This window comes from Olea europaea, chromosome 2, assembly GCF_002742605.1.
Source record: "Olea europaea var. sylvestris chromosome 2, O_europaea_v1, whole genome shotgun sequence".
Lineage (NCBI taxonomy): Eukaryota > Viridiplantae > Streptophyta > Magnoliopsida > Lamiales > Oleaceae > Olea > Olea europaea.
Genome location: NC_036238.1, coordinates 629343 through 646116, shown reverse-complemented (window position 1 = coordinate 646116; position 16774 = coordinate 629343). Strand labels below are relative to the sequence as shown.

At 36.0% G+C, this 16774-nt stretch overlaps 1 protein-coding gene across 1 annotated transcript; it reads left to right on the top strand.

Annotated features, from left to right (window-relative positions):
* The first annotated feature begins 4481 nt into the window (after positions 1-4481).
* On the top strand, positions 4482-8887 carry LOC111408296 (AP2-like ethylene-responsive transcription factor AIL6). Its single transcript, XM_023038074.1, has 9 exons — positions 4482-4946; positions 5220-5778; positions 5942-6024; positions 7293-7301; positions 7395-7483; positions 7707-7780; positions 7887-7937; positions 8046-8122; positions 8209-8887. Exons 1-9 carry the CDS (start codon positions 4817-4819, stop codon positions 8634-8636), a joined length of 1500 nt encoding a protein of 499 aa, XP_022893842.1. The 5' UTR covers positions 4482-4816; the 3' UTR covers positions 8637-8887.
* Positions 8888-16774: the final 7887 nt, after the last annotated feature.

The following is a 16774-nucleotide window of genomic DNA, read 5'->3' as shown; positions in this document are numbered from 1 at the left end:
TTACTTGTACTTCTTTGGAACAGCAGCAGAATCAAGTAGCATCGGTTCCTGTTGCTTATGTGGCTCAAGGAAAATTCAGGCCTCGAGATATGTCTAGTGAGCAATATTATAGTTGTAAGGGGTTTGGTCACATGGTTCTTCAATGTCCTAAAAATTTTTACAATTATCGTAAGAAGTCTGGCCATGTAATTAAGAAGTGCCCCACTCGTCCTCCCCTCAAGATTGGAGCAAATTATGTTGCTGATGCCACTTTAGCCGCTAGTTTTGCTCCACCACCTATTCCCGTTCAAGTTCTAGCCTCTCCCAACTCTTCCCAAACTTCCATAACTCCTGAGATGATTCAACAAATGATTATCTCTGCTTTGTCTGCTTTGGGTGTCTCAGGTAATCCAATCTCTACTTTCCCTTCTTGGTTATTAGACTCCGGTGCATCTAACCATATGACTTACGATCCTCGATTGCTTAGTAACCTTAGACCATATAATGGACCTTTCAATATACACACTGTCGATGGTAACACTATTCCTGTCTCAGCTGTGGGAGACATATCACTAGATTTGTCTAATGTTTTAGTCTCTCATAATTTATCAACTAATCTTCTATCTGTTGGACAACTTGTTGATAATAATTGTACTGTCTCTTTTTCTTCTTCTGGTTGTCATGTGCAAGATCAGGTGTCTAGAAAGAGGAGGGACGTCTATTTTCGACATCACTGAAGCCTGTTCCATTTTCTTCTTTTGTTTGTAATTCTGCTACTTTAGATGTTTTTGATTGGTAAGAAATTGGGTCATCCCGACTTGTATGTGCTAAAACACTTGTTAAACTCGTGTTTGCTTGGTAATAAAACTACTACTTCGGTTATTTCTCTTGATTGTGCTTCATGTAGGCTTGCTAAAAGTAAAGTTTTACCATTCCCGTCTCATGGTTCTCGTGCTTTGCATATTTTCGATATTATTCATAGTGATGTATGGGGTCTTACACATGTGGTATCTCATACTCATTATAAATATTTTGTTACTTTTATTGATGATTATAGTCTATTCACTTGGATTTATTTTCTTTGTGCAAAGAGTGAGGTCTTCTCTGCCTTTCAAGCCTTTCTTGCTGTAAATGACAATCAATTCTCGTCTTCCATCAAAATCTTAAGATCTGATTCGGGAGGTGAATATATGTCTAGTGCTTTTCAATCATTCTTACAAACCAAAGGTATTCTTTTTCAGTGATCTTGCCCTTCTACACCTCAACAAAACGGGGTGGCAGAATGCAAGAACCGTCACCTTCTTAATGTGGTTCGAGCCCTTTTAATTGAGTCTTCAGTTCCCTCTCGTTTTTGGTGTAAAGCATTGTCTACTGATGTGCATCTCATTAACCGATTACCTTCTCCAACTCTTAATAATGCTTCTCCATTTTATAAACTCTTTGGTCGTCATCCTACATACTCTCATCTCCTCCCTTTGGGTGTGTATGTTTTGTTCATTTGCCGTCACACGATAGGACAAAACTCACCCCTCAATCTGTAAAGTGTGCCTTTCTGGGATATGGTGGAACTCAAAAAGGGTACGTCTGTTATGATCCTACATCACAAAAGATTCGAATTTCTCGTAATGTAATTTTTTTTTTGAAAAACAATCATTCTTTAGTTCAGAAATCGTGGTTTCCCCTCCCGTGTTCTCTGTTTTACCTGATTTTCCCTCGGAACCATCTAGGTTCAAGCCTGGCCTTGTTTACACTCGGAGGCATGCTGCATCTATTACTAGCCTAGACCTTCTATCTCCGACGATGGTCCTTCCAAGTCTCACTGATCCTCCGCCTATGACTCCAGATCCTGCACCTTATGATCTCCCGCCTCCTGTTCCTCTTCGTCGCACTTCTCGTGTTTCTCGACCACCAGACAGGTATGGTTTTTCCTCCCATAGTTCTATGACTGCTACACTTAATTCGATTTCTATTCCTTCCTCCTATAGACAGGCTATGGAACATGAATGTTGGGAACAGGCTATGAAAGCAGAACTCGAGGCACTTGAGGCCAATCAGACCTAGGATATTGTGCCATGTCCACAAACAGTGAAACCCATTGGAAGTAAATGGGTGTATTATGTCAAACTTCGTTCTGATGGTTCTCTTGAGCGTTATAAGGCTCATTTGGTTGCTTTGGATAATCGTCAAGAGTATGGAATAGATTATGATAAGATATTTGCTTCGGTGGCCAAAATGACCACTGTTCGTCTCTTGTTATCGCTTGCTGCTTCTCAATCATGGTCTTTACATCAAATGGATGTGAAGAACGCATTTCTATATGGAGACCTCAAGGAGGACATTTATATGAAACTTCCATCTGGTATGCCTCTTCCCTCAGTTGATTCTATCTGTAAGCTAAAACGTTCTTTGTATGGTCTTAAGCAGGCTCCTCGTGCTTGGTTTGACAAGTTTCGTCGCACTCTTTTGGATTTCTCTTTTACTCAGAGCCAGTACGATGCATCTTTGTTTTTCATAAGAGTCCCGCTCGCATTATTTTTTTGTTGGTATATATGGATGATATTATTATCACTGGATCTGATCACAGTATTATTCAGAAACTTCAGCAACATCTTCACTCAGTTTTTCATATGAAAGACCTTGGTCAGCTTACTTACTTTCTTGGTTTAGAGATACATACTACATCACATGGTCTCTTCTTAAATCAACATAAATATATTCAAGACTTGATTGGATTAGCTTATCTCTTTGAAGCCTCCTCAATTGATACGCCGCTAGAGCTTAATGTTAAATATCGAAAGGCTGAAGGAGACATTCTTCCAGATCCTACTCTTTATCGAAGGTTGGTTGGTAGTCTCATCTATCTCACCATCACACGTTCGGATATTTCATTTGCAATTCATACTGTAAGTAAGTTTATGGACGCCCCTCGTCATCTTCATATGGTAGCTGTCCGTTGCATTATTCGCTATCTTATTGGAATTCCTCATCGTGGTCTCTTTTTCCCTCGAGGGTCGTCTCTTGAGCTCACAGCTTACAGTGATGCTGATTGGGCTGGTTGTCCCGATTCTCGTCGTTCTACTACTAGGTGGTGTATTTTTTTTTGGTGACACTCTTGTTTCTTGGAAATGTAAGAAACAAGACTGTGTTTTTAAGTCCTCCACTGAGGCTGAATACCGAGCTATGTCGGCTGCATGCTCTGAGGTTGTGTGGTTATGGGGACTTCTTGCCGAACTTGGTTTCTCTCAGTCACAACCTACGCCTCTTCATGGTGACAACACTAGTGCTATTCAAATTGCAGTCAATCCTGTGTATCATGAACGCACCAAACATATTGAAGTGGATTGTCACTATATTCGGGATGCCTATGATTCCAAGGTCATCGCTCTTCCCCATGTTTCCACTTCTCAACAAGTCGTAGATATTTTCACCAAATCTCTAACACGCCATCGTCATAACTATCTCGTTAGCAAATTGATGCTTGTTGACTCCCCAACATCAATTTGAGGGGGGGGGGTATTAGCGTGTATTATTAGAAAATTAGAGATTATTTACTTACTGAAATTTAGGTAGTTTTCTTGTACATAATAGCTAGTTTCCATGTATACTTTGTATCCTAAAAGAACTTGTAACTTCTATAAAGAAAAACGAAGACACACAAGAAATTCATTCAGCAAAAATATTGTCAGACGAAAGATCGTGCCTTGTGCCGAATGCCATCCATTGATCCTTCGAGCTTCTAAACTCTTGACTAGAGCATTGAAGCAAGTGTCCTGCTTGATGTCTGGTTGAAATTAAATTCGATTTTCTATGTTATCACGATCAATGATAACTAGTGATTCTGATTTTAACATTATGACTAGAAGAGCCTCTCTATCATTATCATTTTTGAAGACAACAAAAAGAATTTTAACTATATAATAAGATTGCTAACATTCAAAATTTTTCTGTAGATTTCTAGTAAAATGGTGTAACACTTACCACTTATACGAAATAAGAGGCCTATAAAATTTTAAATGGTCGAAGCTAATAAGAGTTTATAATTATTCAAACAAAAAGAAAAATCAAGCATCTTTCTAGTTTCTACTAATAGATCCCTCTACTCAACTCACTTTATACATGTACCCAATTAAGGGAAAAAAACTAAATTACGGTCTCGTTTGGTAGGGATTTTTATCCCAAAAAATTGATTTTTTGACCGTTATTTTACTATTCAAGTCGTAATTTTTGACTTTTTCTCTCACATATGGACCCCACTTTTCTTCTAAGTGGTCAAAAAATCAATTCTCAAAATCCCAACCAAACGTGGCCTACATTTTCTTTCAAAGAGAAGACCATCAGCCCGTATCTTTCGCATCCATGTTACAGAAAAATTTTCTTCCGAGTGAAGCCAAAAGCCACTGCTCACTGCCTCACGCATTCCATATTTTACTGCTTATTTTAATGTTAGATGTATTCTTCTTGACTCAAAATCACTTATTTTCCCCAAAATCACTTTAATGTGCCCCCGATGACCCCTCTATTTTTACGCCGAATGGCAGATTACACCGCCTCTTCTCCCCTTTGTATTTCTCCACTTGCCACATTCTGCTCCCTCTCTCTACTTACTTTATCTCTCTACTGTAACTTGCCAACTAGCTTTGACATTTTTTTACCCAGACTCTTTTAATAACCCCACATTCTCTCTCATTTTTATTCTTCTACTCGCTGTTGTTGAGTTTTTCTCTTTGCATGTCATTTTGATCGTTTCAACTTATTTTGATTAAAGAAAGCAGTTTTTTTTTCCCCTTCACCATCAATGGAGTGAATCCTTTTTTAAGAAGAGATAAGTTTAAGAGAAATGGCACCAGAAAATAACTGGCTATCATTTTCCTTGTCTTCAATGGAAATGCTTCAATCTACAATGAATGCTTCGTCGTCTGTGGATTCTCACAATTATTATTCATTTGCCGATAATTTCTATGCCAATGGTAAATATGTGTATATATCAGCTTTTTTGGAGGTTTTTGAAGCTTTGAATCAAATATTGCATAAAAAAAACCTCCATGATTCCGTTTGAATGCTGAGGAAATCAAGTTTGAAAAAGTCGAAAAGGACAAGAAAATGCACTCGTGTTCTACCATTTCCGTTACTGCAAAATTTTTTCTTCGATTCAGTTCCTAAATTTGACATTTTCTATTCAAATACTTCACATTATCATATATTTTTGTTTGTAGATTTACACCCGTCTTTTGGCTTTGTAGGGTGGGCTAACACAAAACCTCAAGTCATGTACACAGAGGCTGAAAATCATCCAGAAAAAGAGAACAACTTGATTTTCACAAGCTATATGGACTCAGAATTGCACCAAAACATGCAGCCACCGCCTAAACTGGAGGATTTCTTCGGCGGCGAGTCGACGGAGACGCAAGACTCGTCTTCCCTAACTCATATCTACGACCACCCCCAGACCAACGGCGGCGGCGTGGCCTACTTCAACAGAAGTGAACAGCAAGATCCCAAGACGATCACTCGGTTTCAAGCCTTTTCTGCAAACTCGGGCTCCGAGGTGGATGACTCGGCGTTTGTGGGCCACACTCAGTCACCCGTTGAGTCGGGAAGCGAGTTGGTGGCTTACCCTCAGGCTGCGATAACTGGTTCTAATACTACTACTCATGCTTTGTCCCTTGGCGTGAATAACAATGTTCAGTGCACCGAGAATAACAACGTTAAGGCTATTGTTTCTGTTCAATCTGCCGAAGGTTGTAAAAAAATTGCTGACACTTTTGGTCAGAGAACTTCCATCTACAGAGGCGTCACCAGGTAACCATTTTCCTCTATTTAACTTAGGAAAAAATTGAAATTTAATTCGATAAAAACTGGGTTTTATTCTTTGAGGCCTTGAGGCTGCACGATGCTTGAAAAACTGCAAGTGCATGACACTTATTTTCGATATTTTAACCTTGTGAATTTGGGTTTTATGCAGACACAGATGGACAGGAAGATATGAAGCGCATCTATGGGATAACAGTTGCAGAAGGGAGGGACAAGCAAGAAAAGGGCGTCAAGGTATATATATATTTTTTATTTAATGTATTTGAATATTAAATTTATAAGAACTGAAAAAAAAAGGAAAAGAAAAGAAAGGACATTGAATTTGCATGGCATGCATTGAAGAGGGGAATCAGGTGATAAAAGGACACTCTGAAGGATGCAATTTGTTTCTTTCAATCAGACTTTATGATGATTGATTGACTGAAATGTTTACAAATTTGTACTGGATTATCTTGTTTTGTTTGATTCAAGCTTTCATTGATTTGATCAGAAGCACCGCCATTTTGGTCATGTTTAGGTGGGGGTTGGAGAGAGGGGGGGTTGTTCTACCAGATATTCTTTACCCTCTATTGTTATAGCTGGTAAGGCTCTTGGTATGCTTGACTCGATAGTATAAAAAACGAAGCTAAATTCTATGTGTTGGTGTTCAGTATTATCTACCAAATATTCTTTACCGTCACTTGTCATAGCGTCTAATAACGAGCCCAAATGGTATGCTCAACTTGACAATACTGAAAAATTAAGTTAAAATTTATGTAGCGTTCTTTGTATTTTGTATCGAAGATGCTGTTTGGTTACATAGTTGAGCAAGCCAGTCAGGACAATTGCCTGAAACTCTTGACTTTTATCAGATTGCTTTTAGCTTTTGCTTTTTTAATATTCCTGGGCCAAAAGACTCAATGGATTTGACCAAGGACCAATCCCCATATGAAATTTGAATATATTGCCTCCTTATTTTGTGGATTTATCTCACTTTTGATTTTTCTGTAATTGTAAGTTCAGAGTAAATAATTTGCTAAGAAAATGTGATAATATTTTGCAATGTAGGGTGGTCATTGGTGTTATGTTATGGATATGTGTTCTTGATAAGTTTGCTTCGAAGTATAATCTGTTTGCTCGATTGCACCCGTGTTTTTAAACTTCTGTTAATGGAATTTTTATGTACACTTCAGCTTTTTGAACTGTTTGAATTTGCATATTGAACACGAGAAGGCTAGAAAGTCGATATCAAAAAAAATTGGACAAGTTACATGAAAGGGTTATATTTTTTGAGAGAATATCAAAACAATTTATAGTAGGTTGGTCAATATGAACACACTAGGGTCCATCTTCATCTTCCATCATAGAATCATAACAGACTGAATTTTTTACTCCTTTCTTTTACTATGTTTAGATGCTGTTAATTTACAGAACTTACGTTTTCTTGGATGGTGTTCTAATATTTGTATATTTGCGTGAAATGGGACTGGATGTTTCTCACGATGTGGAACTGTGGTCTGCAGTGTACTTGGGTGAGTAATTTTAGCTTTTCACCTATGTTTTATATGCATATTTTTAATGCTTTAGTTCTCGTGATTATTTATCATGAAATCTTTGATATATAGGTGGGTATGACAAGGAAGAAAAGGCTGCAAGGGCTTATGATTTGGCAGCTCTTAAGTACTGGGGTCCGACTGCCACTACCAACTTTCCGGTAATAACTATGTTATTATACTATTTTTATTCTTTATATTGTCGAATGCCATCCAATCCATTAACGAACATTCCATAAAGAAATCTAACTCGACAATGTCCCCTACCAACTTTCCGGTAATAACTGTTTATTATATTATTTTCTTCTTTATACTGTCGAATGCCATCCAATCCATTAACAAACATTCCATGAAGAAATCTAACTCGACAATGTCCCCTTTCAGATCTCGAATTATACCAAAGAGCTTGAGGAGATGAAGCATGCAACAAAACAAGAATTCATTGCATCGCTGAGAAGGTTTGCATACTTCATCCATTCTTGAATTTGTTTGATGAATGATGTCAAATTCTGTGACTCACTGTCCAAATTAGCATTAACTCGAAACTTTCTTCAACGTCTTCAGGAAAAGTAGTGGTTTCTCAAGGGGTGCATCGATTTATAGGGGTGTTACAAGGTCTGAGCTCTCATCATATAACAATTTTACATTTATCTTTTTTTCTTTCTTTATAACAATGTTTATAAAACTTGTGCTTTTGTGCTAACCAGTCGTGAATTTTGGCAGGCATCATCAACAAGGTCGATGGCAAGCAAGGATTGGTCGTGTTGCTGGGAATAAAGATCTGTACCTCGGAACATTTGGTATAATATCATTTCCTCGAATATTTGAAATTATCAATTTTATTGTTTCCTTTGAAATAGTTACTAGTGTTATGTTATTTTGACAGCTACTGAGGAGGAAGCGGCAGAGGCATACGACATTGCTGCAATAAAGTTTCGGGGATTGAACGCAGTGACAAATTTTGAGATGAGTCGATATGATGTTGAAGCCATTGCCAACAGTTCTCTTCCTATCGGTGGAACCGCAAAGCGCTTGAAACTGTCTCTCGAAGCTGAAGAGAAACCACCGATGAGCCTCCCGTGCAGCAGCAGCATTAATTTCGGAGCCGTTCAACCAGTGTCAGTGTCGACTATCCCGTATGGCCTGCCTTATGATACGACGGCCCCATTCTATCATCATCATCATCTCTTTCAGCACCTTCAGGCGAGCAATGCAGGAGCCTCGGCTGATACTTCCATGGTAACTCCGATGCCTTTGATGCCATCACCACCACCACCAGCCGAGTTTTTCATCTGGCCTCACCAGTCGTATTAACGCCGAAATTACTCTTCATGTTCAACTTATGTTAACTGGTAGCTGTCATTTGTTGTATTCGTCTTAAACTGACCTTTCGTCTGACTCCATATAAGGTTTAGGATTAGTTTAATGCTTGGCTCATATGAATACAGAGAAGTTTTTGGTAGGTATAATATGGAATGATGTAAGCAAGCTTCTCTCTAGTAGCTTATGAATTATGCGGGGAAGCTCTTTTAATGGAAAAATTTTCAACAGGTTTTCCATTTTAAGAAGTCGTCCCTGTAATCAAGCATTTTAATTTGCTGAATTAACATATTAAATCATAATTAAGAAATCCCAAATATTCCAAAAATGGCTTTTTCTGTCTGCTTATAGTATTATTAGTTTGCAATCACCAAGCCTAAACTCACCGGGGAAGTAAAAGTAGGATGTGGTGCATGTTCTTCATACCTTGGATCTGGGAATAAATTAGCCCACCGTCTTACTTCAAATTTTTCGAAGTTATTTCATATGCGCATCAAATTGTGATACATATTCGTTGAAAATCGTGTGGCTGATGGGGTGCTTAACTCGCTAGTGATAGAAAAATGATTGATGGCTGAAAATTTCGCTTGGAGATTGCTACTATAGCTAGAGTAGTAGTAATTGAAAATGGCGCGAAGAAAAAAAAAAAAAAAGTAGAGGAAGAATTAAAGGTCTGTTTGATTACAAATATAGAATTTGGGTGGAAATAAAATGAATTTCATAAAATTGAATTGCCTAGAAATTGTTTTATTAGGAATTGTCAATTGATAGTGTTCGATTGGTATAATTTTTCAGGTGCAAAATGTTGAAATAAAAGTGTTTTTTGGTTTTCGTTTGACTTTGTTTTTCATGAAAATTGTCAATTTAAGGAATATCCACTTCTACCATTGTTCTTAGAATTTATTTTCATTGCCAACAAAAAAAAAAAAAATCCAAAAATCATCTATATTTTGGTGTTCGTTTGACTTTGTTTTACATGAAAATTGTCAATTTAAAGGCTATCATCTTTTACAATTGTTCCTAAAATTTGTTTACATTGCCAACAATTAAAAAAAAAAAGAAAAAAAAAGGTGGAATTCCAAAAACCACCTACCCCATGGGAAAATAAAAGGTGAAATTTCATGCTTTACCGGCTTGTACTTATAAAATCATGGAAAATCAATTCTTTGAAAAATTTTGTTAATCAAATAGGCCAAAAGTGGAAGTTGAAATTCGAATTCCAAATTTCATGGAAAATAGTATAATCAAACAGGGCCTAAGAGAAGAAATGACATTATTGAGCCACCAAAAGTTAGGTTAAAACAATGAAAAAATAAAATCAGTTTATATATTACAAGGAAACCTAATATAATAAAACAAATATGTATTATTGTATACGTTATCATCCCCCTCAAACACACGATGCTAAAGTAAGAAACGAGAGTTTGTTATGCAAGAAACGAAAACGATGAATAGGATGGGACTTAGTGAAGAAATCAGCAAGATGTGACAATGAAGAAACGAAAGGTAGGGAAATGGTGTCAGTTTGTAGATGATGACGAACCAGATAACAATCGATCTCAAATGGTTCGTCCCCTCATGGAACACAAAATTGTGAGAGATCTAAATAGCATTTGTATTATCACAGTAAATAAGGGTTGGGGAATAATGAGGAACAACCATGTTTATAAGTAACCATCGTAACTACACAATTTCAGTGGTAGTGGATGTCATAACTCGATACTCAGCTTCAGTAGAGGAAAGGGAAACAACAATTTGTTTGTTAGTTTTCCCAAAGATAAGAGAATTACCCAAAATATACAAAAATCAGTAATGGACTTGCAATTAGTTGGGTTACTGGCCCATTAGCATCAGAATAGACACGGAGCACTAAAGAGGAGATCGATGAAAATAAGATACTTTGAAAGTAAGTACCACGAAGATAGCACAAAATACGAGCAACAACTGCCCAATGAACTGTAGTAGGAGCTAAAACAAATCGATCAACAATGTGAACAGCATAATCAATATCGAGATGTATGATGGTAGGAAAAACCAAACAGCCAACAATGGTGCGGTATAAAATGGGATCAGTCAAGGGTACATCATCAGAAAGCGAATATTGAGCGTTGGACTCAAGAGGGGATCAACAAACTTAGTATTCGTAAGATGAGCATGTTCAATAACATCCATAGTATACTTGGATTGGGAGAGAATATAACCTCTAGGAGAAAAAACAACTTCTATTCCTAAAAAATAAGATAATGTACCTAAGTCCTTCATTTCAAAACGAGAAACCAATTCTGATTTCAAATATGCAATCCCATCAACATCATCACTAGTAATAATCACATTGTCAACATACAGTAAAATGATGATGCAACTAGTTGAAGTGCATCTAAAGAAAATGTAGAGTCATGAGGACTGGATGTAAAACCAAGAGAAGTAATAATAGTGAAAAATTTCTCAAATCAAGCACGAAATGCTTGTTTGAGGCCATAAAATGCCTTGTTGACCTTGCAAACAAATCTTAGAGAGTGAAAAAGACTAAGAGAAGGAACCATGTAAACCTCCTCTTGAAGATTTCCATTCGAAAAGGCATTTTTGACATCCAATTGAGAGAAACTCCACTAATAAACAGATGCAACTACAATAAGTGTACGGACATTGGTCATCTTGACAACAGGAACAAAAGTCTCCTCATAATCTAAACCATACTATTAATTAAAACCTTTCGCAACTAATCTAGCTTTGTAACGCTCAACTGAACCATCAGATTTGGTTTAATTTTATAAATCCAATGAAAACCAATATCATATTTACCTAAAGTCAATGCAAACAAGTCCTAAGTATCTATTTTATGCAAAGCCATGATTTATCAGCCATAGTCTGTTGTCAAAGAGGATCCATAATAACTTCTTTATAAGACGCTGGTTCAAATAACTTGTAAATGGAGGTTAGAAAGAAGCAGAAGGACTCAGAATAACAAAAATAAGCAAAATCGGGTAATTGAATAGACTTACGAATACGTTGAGAATATCAAGGAAGAGAGGGAGAAAGAGCTTAATCAATAATTTTAGGCGGTGCTTGGGAAGCCCTAGAAGGAGGACTGATATTATGAGTTGGCGCATGTGTACCTGCAGAACACGAAGAATCAACAGTACATGGGGTATGGAAATGTGGAAAATTAATATCATCAAAGAATGGATCAATACGAATGATGTCAGTTTTAGTCACGTCATGAGTGTTATAAAAAATAGAGAAGAATGAAATATGATCAAGAAACACGATATGAAGAGAAACAAATAATTTATTATTAATGGAATCAGAACAACGATAACATTTTTGTCCTTACCCATAAGCCAAGAAAACATAGATAGCATAGTAAGATGTCAACTTACTACGTTCAACTTCTAGACGAAGAATAAAGCAAGTACAACTAAAGATTCTCAATGAGGAATAATTCGAGAATGCCCATAAATGTTTTAAAGGGTAATAAACCTGAATTGTGGGAAGATGGTATCGTATTAAGCCTTTGTTTGAGTCTCATTCTTCTAAAAATTCATTTTTTCAAAATTTATTTTCAACCTACATTCTTCAGTAAAGAAAATTATACGTAAACCCAAAATTTTTCCTTAATTTTTAACCACACATTTTTCGTCAATCTATTATTCAAAATGCGTTCTTTCCCCCGAAATAGGGCTCATACGAGGGCTAAATAAAGAAACATCAGTAAGAACTGCTTCCCCCCGAAATTCACCAAGAGCTTCAGCTAACAAAGGAAGTGAACGAGCAGTTTCTACAATTTGTCTATGCTTTCGTTTAACAACACCATTTTGTTGTGGAGATTTAGCACACGAGGTTTGATGAATTGTACCATCAAGAGCAAACAAATTAGAGAAATCAGTCGAAGTGTACTCTCCACCCAAGTTATATCTAAAGCACTTAATTACGGTGGAATGTTGAGTTTTAATAAGTGCTATGAAAGATCGATAAATATAAAGAAAGTCAGATCATCGTTTCATGAGATAAACCCAACAATAATGATCATAATCATCTATAAATGACATATAATATCGAAACCCTCAATTTATAACAATAAAAGCAGGTCCCCATACAACAGAATGAACAAAATCAAATGATGCAACATAATGAGAAATACTTCGAGGAAAAGGTAAATCAAAAACTTTGCTAATTCACAACCAATACAATCATAAATGTTAATGAGTTTGTATATTTCCCAATTGACCTTTAGAATCTAAAAATTTCAAACGACTAGAGATAACATATCCAAGGCGAGAATGCCACAAATAAAAACTAGAAGACAATAAATTCAAAGAGAAATATGACAAATCAACATTAGAGGTTGCAACATGTGGTGGTCTTAGATTTTCCAGAACATAAAACCCTCCTTATCTACGGTCTATCCCAATTAGGTTCTAAGATTGAAGATCTTACACATGAAAAGCAGTAGAAGAAAACTAAATTGAGTATCCAGAATCGCACAATTAGGTAATCGAGATAAGATTCAAAGTAAGAGTTGGAACATAATAAACATCTAAAAGTGATAAATTATATAATTAATAGAACAAACACCTGCTAAAGGTAATGGTGTATCGTCAACAGTCATAACAGACATAGATGGGTTAAAAAGATACAAGTCATTAGAGATTTCTGAGTTAGACAATATATGTGTGGAAGCACTTGAGTCAAAGATCCATGAGGAAGAAATACCTGAATGACTTATGACAAACCTATATAAGTGGAGGCTGACATAGTACGTAGCTATGTGGCTAAAAACTTCTGAAACCGCTCTGCTAAATTCGTTAACATGGGACTGAAGGAAGGTGGTGCTCCAAGTATAGATGAGTAATTAGGTGGCATGGTGGTAGCTATGTTAGCATTGGGACGATAGGCTCGTTGCTGTGATTGAGGCTACTATTTCTTTAATAGTTTAGGACATTAAGATTTTCAATGTTCTTTTTGTTTGCAAAAGTTAAACTCATCACTAGCAACTCGTACATAACCTTTGTTTTGATTTTGTGTGGACAGTCGAGAGAGTACAGCCAACACTGAGGTGCTAGATGGAGGAAGAAATACTTCTCCTGCATGAAAATTCAAGCGTATTTCATCGGTTATAAGTTCACTAACCACCAGATCAAATAAGGGAAGTGGAGTGTAATGCAATATAGAGCCTCTAAGTCCCTCAAAATCACTACAAAGTGCTATAAAAACTGAACTAATCGCTGCTCCTCTCTAAAAGTAATATATTTCTCACATACTTTTAGTCCTGTCGATTCCTTAAGAGCCAACTCATCCCAAATTGAATTCTAGTTGCGTAAAACTCAAGAATACTCATATCCTTTTGACGTAAAGCCCGTTTATCAATCTCCAGCTAATACCATTTTGCAAAGTTAGACTTAGTGTATAATTTCTGAAAGTGTTCCCAAGCTTCATTTGTTTTCTCAAACTTCGCCGACTGTGTACCAATGGATTGTTCAACAAAATTGTGAATCCAAGTGATAATTTTCGCTTTATTTGACTCCCAATTCTCCAACTATGTTACATAATTCTGAGCGGTGTTCTCGGGTTTCACAATAGTTCTAATAACATAATCCCATAATCTTTTTCCTTTTAGAAAATTTCTCATCACGGTACTCTAATATAAGTAATTTTTACCATTTAATCTAACATTAATAGATTGAAGTGAATCATCTCTTTCAGTTGCCATCATGAATTAAACAAATAAACTACTACCAGTTAAAAGAAATCACTAAATTCCAAGAAAAACAATGACAACTCACCACCATGAGCTATCGCTAGAATATATCACGAAGTACAAGTACAATCAAAATAATATCACCAAACAATCACAACCTTACCAATGAACCCACTTGTGTTGAGGCTGCCTATTTTGAGAAGAGAAAGTGATGAGAAGTTGCCAACAATTTGAACAATCAAAAAGCAGAATTTGAACCACTGTCCATTTTTAAAACACAAAGCAGACACAATTTATCATTCAATCCAACCACAAACAGTCCAATTCTATGTTCACGAAAACAAATATTTCGGAGCACCGTTTTCAATTTGCACTAAATAGAATCAACTTCAATGCATAGATTTTGGCTATGATACCATGAAAATAACACGAACTTATTTGATAAAACAATCAACGGAGAAGAAGAAGACATTATTGAGCCACCAAAAATTAGGTTAAACAATGAAACAAATCAGTTTATATATTATAAGGAAACCTAATATAATAAAATAAATATATATTATCAGTTTTTATCCACCATTTTGTTCGAGGCCTTCTTTTATCTGCCAATGTTAATCCAGCAGATTGAAACCTCCATTAGATTCGACAACTAAGGATGAGACTACCGTTGCATTGACTTTGAAGTCCCAAATCTTATATCTAAAAATTTCGTCTTGACCGGGCTCTTCACTGAAGAACTTTTACCCGTTTCATATATGTTCTTGTTATGAAGTTTTCTTTCTAGTGTATTTGCTCTTGTGGTGCCAATGGCTATGAAAAACTTGGGCTTGCAAGTATTAAGGTGAAATTACTTGTCCTCTTTAAAGGAGGATTTTTATCAAGTCATGGCAAAGCAGCATACCCGTTTAAGCACTCACAACTTGAACATTGTCGTCTTTTGGATAATTTAATCATGAAAGATCATATACATGCACTGGTAAAATTGATGAACAATCCATTTTGAGTTTTAAGACCAAAAATGTCAGATATCATAGGCTTTATGTTCTACCATATGAACATAAAAACAACTACTTTAATAGAATTTTTTTAGCTCAACAAAAAGGTAAAAAGAAAAAGAATCTGTATCGTGAATGATCAAGGGTAATATTCAAGACCTTTCAGGTAATCGAACAGTCGCGGCTCTTATGGTCTTCACATTGTTAATCTTTGAAGGATTCAACATAAAGATCGTCTAATCGAAGCAATGCAACTGCGTCTACATAAATGGTGTATAATTTATGTTCCGCTAATCAAAATTAGGAGCATGAAAATAAGATATAATCGTGACTTATACTTGTAAAATCTAATAGAATTTTAACTTATTGAAACTAAATTGACTAAACCAATTTTGACTTACTAAAATGTAGAAATAAGAAGTAGATAAAATGAAGCGAGATATGCGAATGTAAATCTCCTTAAGATAGAATTTGCCCTTCAGGCTAACATGATCAAATGGATGTCCGTCTTTCAAGATATAATGCATCTTCCAAAATTAATATAGCACAATATTAATTTTGTCGGATGAACTAACTCTTGACTGTACTCTTCTGGAACGAAAGGTATCGAATGTTAAATATCGAATATGAAAGTTGAAACTCAAAAATAATTTGAAAATTACCTTTGATATAATTTGGAGAAAGAATGAATTACTGGAGTGAAAAAAAAAATGAAAATGTCCTATTTTATAGATTTTCATGTTTTTCTTTGAATGTTCGCATCTTTTGACAGAAATTAATTTTAACCATTAGATCACACAATTTTAAATTTATCATATTGATAGCACCTTATCAAAAGGCCACTATTCATTTCGACATGACTATTTAATATGCACCCTTTACAATTGAAGAGTCGTGTCTAGTAATCACATCCATGAAAAACTTTTCCAATTCATGCATCTAAATCGTGGGTATTAACTTATTAATTCCAACGTCAACAACATCAAAGCCGAACATAAAGGAATGAACAAAGTTGGTGCACTTGTTGAGGTTAGTGATGTTAGGCGTGTCGTATCGGGTCTTCAATTTGACACGGTAGGCTTTGAGGTTCATCCGAAAGTCAGTTTTCACGTGGTCGTAAATTAGGATATCGATTTCCATTCATGATTTCTTTAATGGAGTGCAATGGGGAGGCGGGATCGGAATTTTGCGGAATTGAACTTGTCCGTCGGTGATTTCATAAGCTTTTAATGACTAGAAATATGGCTGGTTTTGTGATTGTCGAGTCCCGAGGCGACGTCCATAAATTAGGCCCTCCAAAATTAACATAAATGCAAAATTCGATGTTGTATTATCTAACCTATTGTAATTTAAAACTTAAAATTCTGAAGTTCATATTTGTTAAGGACTCGGCTTCACTCTTATTTGTGCAATTAGCTCTAAGCAACCAAGGCGAATAC

What these genes read in the sequence shown, in the direction of transcription:
- LOC111408296 (XM_023038074.1), top strand. Translation starts at nt 4,817, where the DNA reads ATGGCACCAGAAAATAACTGGCTATCATTTTCCTTGTCTTCAATGGAA. An exon ending in ATTTATAGGGGTGTTACAAG is followed by an intron (nt 7,938 to 8,045) that starts GTCTGAGCTCTC and finishes GAATTTTGGCAG; the next exon opens with GCATCATCAACAAGGTCGAT. An exon ending in TCTGTACCTCGGAACATTTG is followed by an intron (nt 8,123 to 8,208) that starts GTATAATATCAT and finishes TTATTTTGACAG; the next exon opens with CTACTGAGGAGGAAGCGGCA.